Here is a 16,614-nt window from a genome sequence, read left to right on the forward strand (position 1 = left end):
GGCTCTAATGCCAAAAGCAAATTATTTTTTTTAGAATACGGTTGCTTTTTGGCGACAATGGTAATTTAGTGGGAGCAAAAGAATCTATGCTTCGATAAAAATAATCCTAGATCTGACCCTATATGATATTAAATAAGAATATTGAGGACTATTGTATATATTATATACACTCAGCTAATTGATTAATATATTTTATGAAATTATAGAATATGGTTATATATGTGTTATTATGAAAGATGAGTGAAAACAGCAAAATGCAAAAAAAAATATTATATAAAAGTTACATTCAGCTGCAAAGCGATTTTTTTACAAAGCACTTCTGTTTAAATGTATTTATAGTATTCGCATCAACATCACTTATCATATCCAATTTTTAAGACGCACAAGTATTGAAAAAAATCCTGATATAGTAGATATTATTTTTTTAATTGCAAATTGCTTTCGCTTTTTTTGGGTTACGCTGTACGTCCCTTTAGTCTTGAGAACACACTTATCTACCCGACTATATGGTACGAATCATAAAAACGACGCCGCTTTTTCGCTTCATAAAACATGTACGTCTCTTTGTGTAACTTTGCTAACAAAGGCCGCAAAAGCGAGCAATTGTCGGGGAAAAGACAGTGGCGAAGCTTATAGCGAGAATATTATTGTTTATTATTATTAGTTTTACAATAATAATTAATATTAACTTTGATCTCTTAGATGTGATACTAGGGGAAAATATGAATTATTAATTATATACAATTATATCTTGGATTTTAAAGAGCGGTAGTTCGTATACAGTAGTTGTTCTTAAACATGTCTGGAAATATTTCAACATTTGAAGAAATCGACTAATATTTATTAATTATAGTTATTTGAGTTTGGTACAAGTTAGTTTGGTAGAAGCTAATGTTTTTTGTGAAATATGATTATGAAATTACGAGTAAATAGTAATAATTATTTTGACAGACGATTAGAATAATTTTTTCAGTCAATATTTATTACAGTTCATTGATCAGTATTCATAAAGAATAGCCAGTATTTATATTATATATAGTCAGCATAATAATACAATCTCTATCGTTATTCCCACTTCGTTCGTCGCTTTTCGTGTCCTACATACACTTAAATAGATTCGGTAAAAGTTATTCATGGGGTGTTCACTGTTCTGACCAACGCTCGCTAGCACCTAACCTGTTTAACAGATTAGGTGGGAGCGAGATATTTTTCAGCAGTCTCTATCTAAATATTACAGATAGTTTGTGAATCTTATAACATATTTGTCATTTAAAATAATTTTTGACGTAAAAATCGTCGTAACAGTTTCGAGAGAAAGTTCTTCAGACCGTGTTGTGGCACTATTGAAACGTAAAGATTGTGCAGACTTTGTGCAAATTTGAATTTAAATTAATACATAAAAATAAATTATCCGCAATCAAATAATTAAACTGATCTTGAAACAACAAATACAAAAACGTAACATGAACTTCACAAAAATTTGCGACGCACGCCTGTTTTTGAGATAAGCGTTATACGATAAGGGCGGGTCTATTCAACATTTTGTTTCGTTCAATGAACGAATTATGCGAATTTCGGTCATAATAGACACAGCAGATAAACATTCTATTCACAAATGATTTCGAATACGTAAAATATTTTTTTTTGTTATGAAGTGTATTATTGTCTCACATATAAAGGCGCATAAAGGACTGTGTATATTGGAGCGGCACTAGTCACTTAGGTATATTGATTAAAAAACGACTACCTGTAATTTTTTCAAATTTCTTTCGAGATAGTATAAACCAGTGTTTCCCAGCCTTCTTTATGCCATGCCCCACCGTAGTCTTTTCAAAAGTCATATGCCCCACCGGCATCTTTTTTTAATAAAACTTTTTTTAGTAAAATAAAATAAAATGGTAATGCCTAATCCATTATTAAATTATTAAATTCACTTACGCTTGCTACAAAGAAATTTTATTTCTGGATCTAACTTGGTTAATTACAGTCTTAAGTCCCCTCTATTTGTAATATTCAATCGATTTCTTTTTTTAATAAGTAAATCGCTTATGGCGCTAAAACCACATTCCACTAAATAAGATGATGGAAAGGGTAATAATGAATTTCTAGCATGCAAAGTAATATTAGGATAGTTTGTGTTAGTTTCTTCGCACATCCATGCCATTATCCCTTTTATATTGAATAAATTTGTAATCGAATCATCATTTTGCATTTCCGAAAGTTCTTCTTCATACAAATTTTCATTTGAAATATCTACCAGCATTGGTTGTGTCAACCAAGCCGGAAAACGTATGTCTTTTAAATCAGCAAATCGTTCTTTAAAATCAGTTGATAAAGTTTGCAGATGGTCCAAAATAACACGTTTAGCATTATCAGTCACTTTACATTTTTGGAGTCAGTAAAATTTTTCAAAATTGTTGTTAAAAATATTTTTTTTAGATAATTCGATAAAAGTGGTAAATGCAAATATCTTTGCTTTTGCATCGACAAGTGTTTCCTCCGATCCTTGAAGTTGGCTATTTAAAATATTTAATTTTTCAAATATATCAGTTAAATAGCTTACAAATGCTTTACCGTCGACCGTCATCAAAAACTTCATATCAGATCGGTTGCTTAAAAAATCACAAAGGGTATCAAATAATTCCATTAATCTTTTTAAGGAATTTCCTTTTGAGAGCCATCTTACTTCAGTGTGAAGTAACAGTCTTACGTGTTCCGCATTTTGTTCTTCACAAAATAACTTGAAGAGACGCTCAGATTTAGCACTAGTTTTAATCATATTGATACACTTTATAACGGAATTTAGTACCTCATTTAGAACAGGTGAAATGTATTTAGCCACCAAGTTTTCCCTGTGAATAACATAATGCACCACAGTCATATCTGGATTCTCGTCTTTCATTAATTTTAAGCAGCCATTTTTCTTTCCCATCATATTGGGGGCACCATATTCTTCTAGCTTCATATCTTTGGAGGTAGTGGTGCTTTCTAATGATTTGAAGAATAACATTTCTTCTGCAAATTCTCTTTTATCAATATATCTTACGTAAGCTAGCAAAACGGCTTCACTGTCTCTCAAAGTTGATTCATCCATTTGTAGTGAAAATTTTCTTGTTTTCAGCTTTTCAACAAGTTGGATTTCAACGTTTTCACTCAATTCGTCTATTCTTCTGCAAACAGTAGTGTTGCTGAGGAGCATAGCCTTCACGAGTTTGTCATCTTGTTGTAGAACTGTTTTAAGAAATGCTGATATTGATGGCTTGATTAGATCCTCTCCTATAGTATGGTTTTTTCCACATTTAGCGATGAGCAATGAAATTTGGTAACTAGCCTCAAGACTACGATCAATACTTGCAGTTTGTGCTCAAAATAGATTTGTTAATGTTGTTCGTTTTCCAAATTTTTCTTTAAGATTTTGAAAGAAAATAATATCTGAATTAATATGAGTACTATGTTTCGCCTTCAAATGTGCTTCAAGACGACCTCGTTTCATTGGTAAAGGATTTCTCACACAGAAGACAAAAAGGTATTTTTGGTAAGGGATTTCTCACACAGAAGACAAAAAGGCATTCGTCATGCCCAGCAGGTATAAATCCAAATTTTAAGAAATCCTACGCACGTGGGTATATTTAGTCGTGAACGAGCGAATTATATTTATATGTGGAATATTTGATAATTTCCGACGTGTCCCATCTCTGAAGCGTGGTGCCCCACCTCTGAGGCGTGGTGCCCCACCGGTGGGGCGTACGCCCCACCGTGGGAAACACTGGTATAAACGAATATGCGATCAATTATTCGAATATTCACGAATGAATGATTCGAATAATCGAATATTCGATTGATAATTCTAATAGAGACGCTATTTACACAAAATTAAGGCTATGGAAAGAACCATTATTATAGCATTGAAAAATCCAATCTTTAGTGCCAGGACACGTTCTCCCGTCGCGTTTATCCCGGTGCAATGAGCGGGATCAGCCGCTGCAGCGGGACACGAAGTGATGCAGTGGTGCAGTCCCGGGACGGGCGTCCCCCCGGCAGCGCACGCAGCATCCCACCCGGATACTACCGCCGATCGATACCACCATCGTCCCCCATCTCGGCGGGATTCGGTCGGCCGGCGCGGCGTCTGGCCGCCCCCGTCCCGGAGAAGCCCGGAACGACGACCCGGGAATCTCCGACCCGCCTTTTTACACTGTCACAGCACAAGTCGTTCGCACGATTCGATTCTAAAGATGTGCGCATTTACTTTAATATATTGTTTTTTTTAACAACGTGGTACAACTAATGTTATTCTAAATTTTATGATACCATAACTCTTCAGACGATAGTTCGTAAACGTACTAGAAAATCAACTTTGATGCTGACATTTCGCTACTGTCTAACAATATCGAGTTGTGAAAAATAAATTAAAATGTAATAAGGTGAATTTATTTTTTAGCTCCCGTAGCAATTTCTCCTCCTTTGTCTTCCTCGAATAAAAATTTCCGAGATGTTCTTTGAACAAAAATTTCCGAAGTTACTTTTTTTAGCTCCCGCAACAATTTATCCTCTTCGACCAAAAATTTTCGAGATGATATTTTTATTTGTAGTGTCCTCTTTTGATATTTTAAAAATCCTTAAATTTAAAATAATCTGTTAGCTTCCACTTTCATCTCTATAGTTCTTCAAGGTGCAATTTTAGGACCCTTAAATATTTACAAGTAATCTTACTAAACACATACATATATACGATTTTCATGCTCCTATAAAAAAATACCGCACCCATGAGCCGTAAATAAACTTAAATTATTGAAAAAGATTTTTCCGTCAAAAAATAGCTATAATGAAAATGTATATTAAGCCCTAGATTGCCAAAGTTTTCATGGGAAATCCACATAGATAAAACCACTAAAATCAATCATAATATTTTACTGAAAATTGCGTAAGATGCTCCTTGTTTTATTTGCAACTACAGCGAGTCTAAAAAATATATATCCTTAATGAGCACTGGACTTGATTAAATATGTAACATGTGATATTAATACATTTATTTTTCTAAAAAAATATTATTTAATATACAAAGAACTAGACAAAAATAAAAAATAAATAAATTACCAAGATGTTCAACTTTCAGCTTACGGTGCGATCCGGTGATGTACACTAAGTGTACATGTAAAATATGAAAAAATTAGCTATTTAAAATTGAAAAAACACCAACATGATTACGAAATAATAGAGGACCAAAATATTGGCCCACCTTACTATTGTATAAAATGCCAAAACTTTAAAATATAATTAAACATGGTCGATATTTTTGTACGATTTGCGTGACGTGTCAATATAAAAAGAATACATTTGATTTATCTTAGGCAAATCTAACAGTACCTAGCAGTTTCTAGTAATTATGTTATGTAACAGAGAAATTACCGCGCTATTTTTTATGATAGGGATGGCTGGCGAAGTGAAAACAAAAGTAAGTATTGCATACACACATTTTTATCTCTATTCAGACATATTTTACCCAAATAGTCCACGGAATATGCTTCACTTAACATTGGTATTAAATATTAAATTAAGTTTCAATAACTATATTTAAATAAAACACGTATTTAAAAATTGGCGCGAAATGTATGGGTTAAAAAAACTTTCATTTAAAAATAATATTTTTTTATGTTACTAACTTAAGATAGGTTATGATATTTATGTTTCCACTGATATTTAATAATATTTTTTAAGCATTTTCTATAACATCAAATGTTGTTTTTGTCTTTCTGTATATTTAACATAAAAAGCTATATATTTATTCATTCCACATACAATGTTGCGGCCCAACAGCATCATCTCTAAATATTCGCAATCAATCGGCTCCGATTGGCGATTCATAATGTATCGCGAATTGACGTGGGGTTCGATTGATTCCCATGCAATGAATTATATGTTAGATTTTTCTTCCTTTTTGTAAAATTTGCGGCCCGCGGGTCAAACGGGATCGATGATGCGGGCCACACGGCGTTACGTGATCCGAATTTCGCTCTGTCCCATTTTCGTCTTTGCACCTCTCGAGATACTCACATATACACGCGAACCCTCTTTCTTTGTTCTTAAAACCCCTACTAAAAATCGGATAAATACACTATATAGTCAATATTTGTATTGAACAAATTATTTTATATTCAATCGTACATAGTAAATATTTATATAATATATTCCTTAATATTGATATCGTCTTCTTCAAAATAATCACTATAAAATATTACGACGATGTCGTTTTTGCTTAAAAACTCATAAATCAGTGATAAGTGTGAGTCAGTGCGTTATCGTGGTGCAAAATCAATGAGTTAATCGACCACAATTCTGGTCGTTCTCTTCGAATTTCCTCACGCAAGCGACGTGAAACTGAAATGTAATACTCCTTATTTAATATTAATATTTTTGTAAGGATCTATTCCGTTATTATAGAAGAAAACAGTTAAGAGAACATTGACATTTGATTGAACTTGACGTGATTTTTTGGCATTGGATCTTTACATGACGATTGGACCTTTATGGCAATGTCATAACTTTATGGCAATGTTAGAGAAGCTTTGAGTCGTCAACGAATTCCTTTAACAATAAATATGATACTGTTTATGTTAAGACTTCAACAGTTTCGAAACAAATTTAATTGATGTTTAAAATTATTTTGATATACCCTGCGAGATACCAACTTCCTTTCACATTTTCATCGGAGGTTGATGTGCTAGGCCGCCCATATATCTTTTAATCTTCGACATCTTTACGGCCCTCTTGAAGATTAATGTACCATTCATAAACCCTTCATTCGAACATAGCTTAATTTAGGGCAAATTTTTTATTCCGTTATTTTTAAAATAAATAAATTGCCGAGCTTAACTAAAACTTGACGGTCTAAACATAAGCTATTTGAGTGATAAATGAGCTTATTTTAAAACGTTATCGCATAGCCTTCTATTTACATTGTATGTGTCTCTAAATGTTTAGATAAGCATATTCATTAAATTAGCATTTTTATTGTTGCACCACATTGAATTCTAAAGCGATTAGGAAATAAAGAATAACCAATGCAAGCTTAATAATATTTGCTCATTTAAAAACAATCAAGGGATTTGATGAAAGCGATGATATTCTGTCATCGTATTTCTACAAACGATTGTAAAGACATGAAAAATTAGCTGGAAAGTACATATTTTACTTTCGATAGTAAAAATATATAAAATGATTTATGATTGTAACTGGTTCTCGATGTAATAGTTTGGACGGCTGGGTTTCAGAGTGGTCTTTGTGTTTAACGCTGATATACAATTATTAAATTAAGATCTAATCGGGCAGCCAATATTAAAATATATGACAATAAGCAATAATAAAATATTTAAATATATCTCCCCACTAATATCACCGTAAAATAATGCAATTTTAATTATATAGCTTGAAATTACGAGCGCAAAGTGCGAGATTATGAACGCGTTCTATGGAACATGCAGAGTTTGTCTTGATAACGATCAAAATACCGTACATGGATATATTATTATATATATTTTTTCTTGTTTTGTAGTTTAAGAGCTTGGAGTATTGTGTCATGATATAATATAATAAGTACGTTAGCATGCGAACGAGCGAAATGAGCAGTTTTACTACCAGTACGACTGCGATCGTAAATTGTGTACTGCTCTCGCGACGGTCGTTCTTTGGTATATTACCGGTAGCATAGATTGCTATGAAATAGTTACACTGATTTCTCTGCACTGTGACGCGCCAAAAAATCAAAAATAATATTTAAAAAAATATTGCAATCGAAAGTGACTAATTCGGTGAGTGTGTACTGTGTTTTTAAATTAGGCGTGTCGGTCTCCGACAATCAACAAAAACATGTTATGTGGCAGACAGTAATTAAACACTGCCATCCAGCGAGTCGTTTATTGTGATGTGTGTACGTCATAATTAAACATGCACGAATCATCATAGTTTAATTATTTATAGGCGTAAACCCAATATGTTAAGATGACGCATAGTGGAATAAATAATCTATTGACTATACTATGAGTATGTAAGTCGGTAACTAATATCTGAAAGACGCGAGTCTGAATCGCATATGGATGTTTTTCAATTTTTATCGATCATCGCAGATTAGGTTTTCCTAAATTTCTCAATCTTACGGATGAATATTGAATAAAATTAAGCTACATATGTCGTGCACAATGACATATATTGATTAAAAACCATAATTAATAAGATATGAACATTGGCATTTAAGTGCGTCTATCTAGAAAAATAAACTAGCGATATGACGCTAAAATTTCCTTCACGGATAATTAACAATTTAAAAACGGGATTTATTGTAACTTGGCACGGTATAAATAATGTACCAAGACCATCTTAACCTAGCAGGTTACTTCAATGCGTCATGATGGTCGAAAAACAATACATAGTAATGTTTCAATACACAACAAATAATACATAAAAACAGTAAAAAAATGATTAATTACTAAAATTAAATGAATCGGACCAGCTCCTCATAGCTGACATTAAACAGAACAATGTGCAATGCCAGCGTATTAAGGAGCCGGATGGCGATAGTCATAGGCGAGTCGGCAAGTGTAAGGAGTTATTTAGGCTTATATTATATATTACGCGGAGGTGCTTTAAACACAAATACTTCATTTGATGACTTGGGAGTGATGTTTTAGCAGATATGATTATTTTGTATGATATCGAGGATGCTGGGTTTTGTTATGCAAAGTGCGTGTCGCTTTAATCATTTATTGGCGATTCACTAGTTGGCAGCGTTCTCAAATATAGGTCCATTGTTAGGAATTTAAGTGAAGCGAAGTACTCCTTGAGAGAATATCCGAAGAAAGTTTTATGCTTGACCTAGACTCTCTAGAAGTTGTCCGAACCGAAGATAAACTGAAGTCGGTCGAGGTCGCCGACTTCCGAGTAGCGGCCACACTGCCACAAAGTTCATATGCCGTCCGGACGGCGGCCGTGAATGACGTCCGCACGGCGGCGTACTATTTGCGCGCGATCGATGTGCCAAATAATCGCAATTTTTAAATTGTCCTATTATTAAAATTACGCTACTAATAATCTCACCAATACAATATCAATGAAAACTTTTCGGTCCTAAATATTCAATTTACACAAAATCTTTGTCGGCTTTTGCAAAATGCCATAAGACATAAAAATGATACTTCAGAATACGAACACCACATCTGTGGTTATCCTAGAATTTGTCGCCATCGATTCTAAATAAGAATTCGTTATGGTGTGACATTTATATAAACCGATCTAGGATAATTCACAAGGATATTCGAAACGATTTTCTTAAACAAAATCAAGTACCACTAATTATTTCATTTTATATGAAAAAAATATAATAACGATATATGTTAGAAGAATATACTATCAAAAATATAATTAATCCCTTTTGGTGCCCTAAAATATTCAAAGATGTCAGTAAGAGTCTGTTGAAGTCCCCGATAAGCACGTGGTATTATAACTTGACCACGTGACCACAATGCAGCGCTCGACATGCGTGTTGACCATAGGACGCCTACGCGCATACTGAAATTGAACCGAGTTACTCGTTCTATCTTAGTTTGCGAAAAACCATATCATTATCTCTCTCACTCTCGTCACTTAACACGCGAGAGAGCGAAAGGGGAAGTATCTCACCGCTCGCGCTCGAAAAAGCAGCTCCGACTTCGGTCCGTTTGCCGACAATGGTCGGCAGCGCTCGAAGCTGGCCAAGTCGACTGAATTACCCCCACTTTACCTCCCAGAAGATTTCACCATGACATAAAACTAATGTAAATGCGATACCAAGGAAGAAGAGTGTGAACTGATCGCACACTATTCCTGGATGTTAAAAAGGGATGACCCTCAGAAAGTTCACAAAAGGAAAAACGGAAAAATACGTTTTGGCGGAAAGAGAAAACGTTGCTATAAGTGCCAATTGAAAATTTTCTTAATAATTTTAGTTTTCATATTTGTGTATTTCTGGTGTATATTAAGTGTCAACATTGAAATATAACTACCGATACAGCTATTTTAACTAGACCTTACGGTCCTAAACAAATCGCAAGTAAATTACAAACATCTTTTGAAATCCTAAATAAATATTTTGAAAGGAAAATTAAAATCAACCAAATTTAAACAGAAGCAATCATTATTAAAATGCGTAGACAAACTTTGCTTCCACCTCTACTAAGTGAAGAGGGCAATAACGTCAAATGAAAAAAAACGTTAAACACCTGGGCTTACACCTAGACTCCAAGCTTAAATTTAATAAACATATTTTGGAACTTCGCTCTAAAAGGCTTACCGCCATTGCGGCCTTTAGACCAATATTTAATAGAAACAGCGCGTCATTCAAAACAAAGCTATAAAAATAATATATAACACACGTTTTAATATTAATTTAAAAAAAATGCATATTAGCCTTAAAATACCAACAATTAAAGAACACTGTCATTTTCATACCAGAAAATATTATAAAAATATCTCGCGAGAACACACTAACCCACTAATCTCGTGTATCGGTGACTATGATAAAAACAACATTAACATTAAATACAAGCACAAAATGCCAAAGCGCTAATTTTTTGGTTTTACATTTTATTTATTTTTTTCCGCTTGATTTGTAAAAGGTTTTTTAATTTTTTCCTTAAATTAAAACCACAATCGTTTAGTCTTATATTCTTATTTTTATTAAATTAAGCTAATAACTAATTTGTAAACATTAAAATAAACGTATTTAAAAAAACACAAATATGTTAAATTTGCATTTAGTGACATGTTTTTTATTTTTGTCAAATAACCTTACGCGATAGAAAATAATGTCTGTAACAAAAATATTTTACATATATAAAAATGAAAAAATAAAATGCTTCAATATATGACAAACGCAAGCATTTTTGCTAATTGATTCACTACGCCCCTTTATCCGGAATAGGCGATAATGCAGACACTAGAGCTCCCCCCTCGTTTTCTCGCGCGGCCCTTCATGCATATTCATTCCAGGGCCGGATCGAGCCCTGCGGCCGTCGCTTGGGCGGTGGCGCCGCCTCACGTGGCCGCCCCCGGGTACAGTCCCGACGAGGCGGGCGGACGAGGAGCACGCATCCGGCGGGCACTCGAGCACTCGTCCCGCATGCGACCGAAGGCTTGCACTCGCGACCGACACCGGTACTATTTCAATCTTCATCGTGGCTAGAGGTGTTCCTTGCGGGATGACAGTCGGTCACATCTTTGCGTGTCAATACGGATGATTTATACGCGGGGGAGGATACGCCCCGTTTACGAGGGTGTAAATGTACGGGTATAAGACATAACCCTAAAACTAGATGGTATCTTCCGAGGGAAATTGATTTTTAATTTAATAAATTAATACGCAACAATATCATTTATTTTCGATATCCGAATTAATCTGGTTCGACTCAATTAAGATTATCTCTTTTGTGTAGTATGATCAACATACGAGTTCTACTGTATATTTTCTATCTTAAAAATAACATTTAATAGCGTAGCGAATTTAATTTTGGATTTTATTGAAAGAGCTTAAAATACGTTTTCAACCAAGTCCATTGGTCTGTTCCGCTAAAATTAGTCAATTTTGTATTTTTTCAGAGAAATATATTATTAATATCTACTATCTGTGTTATAAGCACAAATGTATATAGTATTAAACAGTGATTCTCAAAGTTGACCGAATAAAACAATTATATTTCTATTTTTTTGCTGAACATTCATTATTTTTTTTAAATGAAATACACAAGAACTTATATGTTTATTGGTATGTGTAAAAAAATGAGATTGTAAAACTAATTACAATTTAATTAAGTGCCTTACTTGCGTGTTTTATAAAAAATTATCACAACATTTAGTTCTCGCGGTGATCATTCGTAATAATATGGATGAACTAAATAATAGAATGTAAAGGATAGGACCACAGAAATAACAAGCGAGTATTCTCCGATGCATTGAAGGAATATCAGGTTGTAAAATACTAGAAAATACAATCGTTCCCAGTATAGTATACATGTGACGATTTTATTGCTTTTGACGTAAATTTTTAGCTTCCGAGAACTGACAATTTTTGCGCTTGAAGTGTGATAACTTAAGTTGTATATTAAACGTATTTTATTGATTCTACGAGATCTGAATTTACATATTATTAGAAATTATTTTTATTATTCCAGATAAAGAATGTCAGAAAGCGAAGATTCCGATTCTTTCTGTTCGGACGGAGAGGGCGAGGGTTCCGATTGCCCCGTTAGCGAAGAATGGGTTCTCGGGGCACTCTCGGCCGCCAACGGCGGCGCTCATTGCGAGCTCCGCCACGTGGAAGTTCGCCCAGGGTGCGGAGACGGCCAAGCTGCCCTATCGGACGTATTGGCAGTGAACGTCCGCTACCACATAACCGACTCTGACGTCCAAAAAACGGCAGACCTTGTAGTGAAACTCTTGCCTAGAGACCCGTTCAGCCGTTTCTTCGTCACCGAAGCCCAGTTTGACTTGAGAGAGATCAAATTCTATACCCAAGTCGTCGCCGATTTGGAGGGCATCTACAAGGGCGAAGATCCTAGTTTAAAACTACCAGTGCCAAAGTGCTTCCACGCACACTATAAACAAGGGAAGACTGAGACTAGCGGCAGTCCGGAACCACCGGAGAGCGCTCTGATCTTAGAAGACATCAGACCGCAGGGTTACAAAACTGCTAGCTTTTCAGAAGGACTGACGTTTAAACAGGTATTAATTGTGATTTAAAACTTTTGATACGAATATATTTATGTATATACTGCATTTTAGGTAGAAGCTGCTCTTAATTCCATTGCCAAAGTACACGCATTTTCTATGATATTAGCATCGAAAGGTCCGCCACCACTATCGGAGCGTTATCCTTTTCTATTTCAAAGCGACCGAGCTTCCGATAGTTATCAACAGTTATTAGAAAGAGGACTTCCTCAGCTAGCGTTCTTCATGACTGATAGACCAGGTACGTTTCGCACAATATAAAATTTAAGCTTGTGATTAATTCGTTTTTATGAATTCCAGAATTGACTGAAGTTCAAAATTCATTAGAAGCACTAAGACCAAAAACTAGGAAATTGATCGAAGTATTGCTGAGGCCTTCGCCTCCGATGTCAGTGATCACTCATACGGATTTTTGGTGCAATAATTTGATGTTTCGCGAGAAGGACGGCGCTACCGAGTGCTGTATTTTAGATTGGCAAATGGTGACGTTGAGCAGGTGAGTGTTTAACGAGTATCGATATACAATCGATAGAGTTTTATTATAGAGTATTACATATTCGGTAGGCCGACGAACGACGTGGCTTTGCTGCTCGTCTCGTCGTTGGACGGCGCTCCGAGAAGGCAACACTGGGACGAACTAGTGCAGGGTTACTTCGACTCGGTTACTAGTTGGTGTTCGAAATTAGACGTAGACGCCGCGACGCTCGGATGGGAACGTTCGAGACTGCAAAAGGAACTGAGACGTTCGCAGCTGCTGGCGCTGCTGCTGTGCCTCGGCAGCGTGGACGTAGCCTTAGGGGACACGCGAGCCGAGCACCGTCTGCATCAGGCGCTGCAGGACGCCCTCAACGACGGACTGCTCGACATGGAATACATAGACGAACAGCTCGCCTGATCCCAAACTCGCACATAGTTTATACGACAGCTTAAGGTGTGTGAATATTTCAAAACGAAGGCCTTATAAATTTAGTAGTGAACAATGTACGGAATTTTTTAATATTACAATTATTGATATTTAACAGTGCACGGCGAATACGAGAACGTTTTATTGTCTAATATAATATAAAGACTCGTGTGATTATTTGAAGCGAGAGCTGTTATTATTACGTTACTGGAATTGTTCATATCCATCGATGCTCCATGAATATTAATTTTATATAAATTTTACATCAAATATATAGACCGTATTATTACAATAGAGAATTTATAAATATAGAATATTTTGATTTTTTTTAAATATATAGAATTTATTATAAATTATATACAGATCAATTTAAAAATATAGAAACTAAAGATATCGATGCCAATTAAATTGATTCGTATTAATTTAGATGCTTCTTATGAGTAGTGAAACGAAACCGATCCTTACATATGTAAAATAACTCAAATAAAATGTGCTCAATCTACAGTAGAGTTTTATTTGGAACCTAAAAACCTTTTCCATAATTAGATGTACTAAACTTATCAGCATGTTAGAACTCTATAAATACTAGAGCAAGATTTGGTTTAGATTGATTACAAGTCTCATTTGTTCATCATAATATATTACAACTATCAAAATGACATCAAGGCATAATACTTTCCTTACTAAGACAAAATCTATGAATGCAATTTTTCTTGAAAAGTGTCGTTGCAGCTTTTAAGGCGATACATATTATTCCATATTTCTCATAAAAATAAAATCGACTCATCGATGTGCTGATAGAAGCAACATTAATGACACTGTAAACCACTAACTATTAATTGAGGTGTCAGTTAGATTATGCTTTTGAATATCAATACCAAATGGAGCTCGGCACATTATATAAAAGTCCATATTTCCACATGAGAGAGAATATTAGTTAACATTTGACTGGATTCTTCTTTATTTATCGTTTTTTTTAGTAAACGATTCGAATTGGGATCAATTGTATTACAAAGTTGTTTTTTATATCTTCAAGTTCATGACAAAACAGTGACAGTGGTGTTAAAAATGTAAATTTAGACACTAATAGATGTCGTCGAAGAGAGATTGTTGTGTTTTGTGTGATGCAACGACAAAAATATACACGTTTTTTTTTATGGAAAATTAGGTGGGAATAAACTTGGGATAAAACTATAAATAAATGAAATATAATTTTTTATAATATCCTTAAAAACAATATCAATAGAGAAATTATTCCATCCTGAAGAATATAATATTCGCAGAGAGCATAATAAACTTATAATGATGATTGAAAGCCATAGTGTAGAGGCATTGGTGACGGGCTCACATTTTGAACCTGTTATTTGGAGACAATATGAAATTGATATAATTTAAAACAGTATACAAACAAAAACAATAGTTGAATTTGTCAACAAAAAAATCAAATTCTATTGACAATATTTACATCTAAACAAAGCAACTATGTTGAAACTTCCAATACAAAGGAGGCGATGGAACAATGTTATCAACATGTTTGAAACTTTAATAAAATAGTGATTCAAGACGAACTTAATATTCATTCGAATGTGAGAATATAAGTGTTCGATAATGAATTTTTTAATCACTTACAAAGAGTTACGGATGTATTATACAAAAATCAATAGCAACAAGTACCAATATATTGTTATCCGACAATGATGTACCAGAAAACTTTTATGAAATTAAAAGTACTGTATATATAGATATAGATTTAAGAAGATAATTATTGAATAATAATAAAAAAATAATATTTTAGAAATGATCGAAAAAAAATAAAGTATATAGAAATAAAATATACCTAAGGGGTCATATGAAAAATATGCACATATGCAACTCCTCGGTGTAACACCAAGCATTAATGCTACTTAAGCAGTTAATGAAATGGAAATGTTAAAAAAAAAACAACCAGACTGGATAACTTTTTTTTTAAATTATCCTCAGATTTCATTCTCGGAAAACAATCAATCGCTATTAAATAATGTATCTCTAGCATCTTATTTCTAAAGTTGTGATAATTTAGTGTTATATGAGAAAACTTATATCATATACGTATATGTATATATTTTTTTGTTATATGTATAATATTATTTTTGCAAAAGAATCCTTTATATATTAAATCTATGTATTTTAATGTAGGAAAGTATAGCTATCAATTTATTTTTAAGGAATATTGATAAATATATTAAATATTTATTTTTCAATTTTTTGGGTTTTTTCCCACCATACATGATAACTTTGATGAGAGAAATGTCACATTAACACTTAACCGACGGACCGGGTAGTATCTACCAGCTTCCTCCTCTGATGTTAGGCGACGGGACGGGTATTGACTACCTTTTATGATTTCTGACTTTTAAGGATGGGTCCAGTAGTATCTACTGGCAAAAACTAAAGCGTTTCGTGCTGCCATCTATGAATGAATGTTTATACTTTAAGAAAAAAAATATTTCAAAGCATAATTATTTTTATTGCCCTGGCTGACTTCCCATGTGAGGGGGACAATCAAAGAGCTCTTTGTATCAACAAGAGCTGATAATAAAACTTGATCTTAAATTATTTTTAAAGATGACAGCTATAAGCATACAATTTTTAACACATGATAATTCACATAGTTCATTTTATTCACATAATTAATTATTAAACTAGATATGTAATAAAGTAGAATAAAGCAAATTTTATGATATTAATTATTATTTTATGCAACCCACAGATTGAAAACCACTGATAAAATAATTTTAACATATGAACCAATACAATGCAGAACATTTGATAAATTTTTGTTTTTTAATTCCGTTTAATTCAAAAGTTATCATATCTTTTTGTTATAAATCTGTGTTGCGCAAAGTTCTCGCGAAACAGCCCATTTTTGCAGATCATGCGGGAAAAAAACGACCCATCGGCCAAGTGTTAAGATGGGA

The 16,614-nt window shown here is 33.8% G+C and overlaps 2 protein-coding genes across 3 annotated transcripts in view; one reads left to right on the forward strand and one right to left on the reverse strand.

The window, feature by feature from the left end:
• The window catches only part of LOC148239515 (E3 ubiquitin-protein ligase RNF19A-like), a 101,641-nt gene that overhangs the window by 2,984 nt on the left and 82,043 nt on the right, over positions 1–16,614 (reverse strand). The gene's annotated exons all lie outside the window — the stretch shown is intronic.
• On the forward strand, positions 11,062–13,949 carry LOC148239516 (uncharacterized). Its single transcript, XM_088197124.1, has 5 exons — positions 11,062–11,184; positions 12,198–12,747; positions 12,808–12,994; positions 13,054–13,249; positions 13,318–13,949. The coding sequence occupies exons 2-5, from the start codon at positions 12,205–12,207 to the stop codon at positions 13,646–13,648; spliced, it is 1,257 nt and encodes a 418-aa protein (XP_088053250.1). The 5' UTR covers positions 11,062–11,184; positions 12,198–12,204; the 3' UTR covers positions 13,649–13,949.

Source organism: Plectrocnemia conspersa, unplaced genomic scaffold (genome assembly GCF_051122295.1).
Source record: "Plectrocnemia conspersa isolate PC_06_02 unplaced genomic scaffold, ASM5112229v1 ptg000001l, whole genome shotgun sequence".
Taxonomy (NCBI): Eukaryota; Metazoa; Arthropoda; class Insecta; order Trichoptera; family Polycentropodidae; genus Plectrocnemia; species Plectrocnemia conspersa.

What these genes read in the sequence shown, in the direction of transcription:
- LOC148239516 (XM_088197124.1), top strand. Translation starts at nt 12,205, where the DNA reads ATGTCAGAAAGCGAAGATTCCGATTCTTTCTGTTCGGACGGAGAGGGC. An exon ending in AAGGACTGACGTTTAAACAG is followed by an intron (nt 12,748 to 12,807) that starts GTATTAATTGTG and finishes ACTGCATTTTAG; the next exon opens with GTAGAAGCTGCTCTTAATTC. An exon ending in CTTCATGACTGATAGACCAG is followed by an intron (nt 12,995 to 13,053) that starts GTACGTTTCGCA and finishes TATGAATTCCAG; the next exon opens with AATTGACTGAAGTTCAAAAT.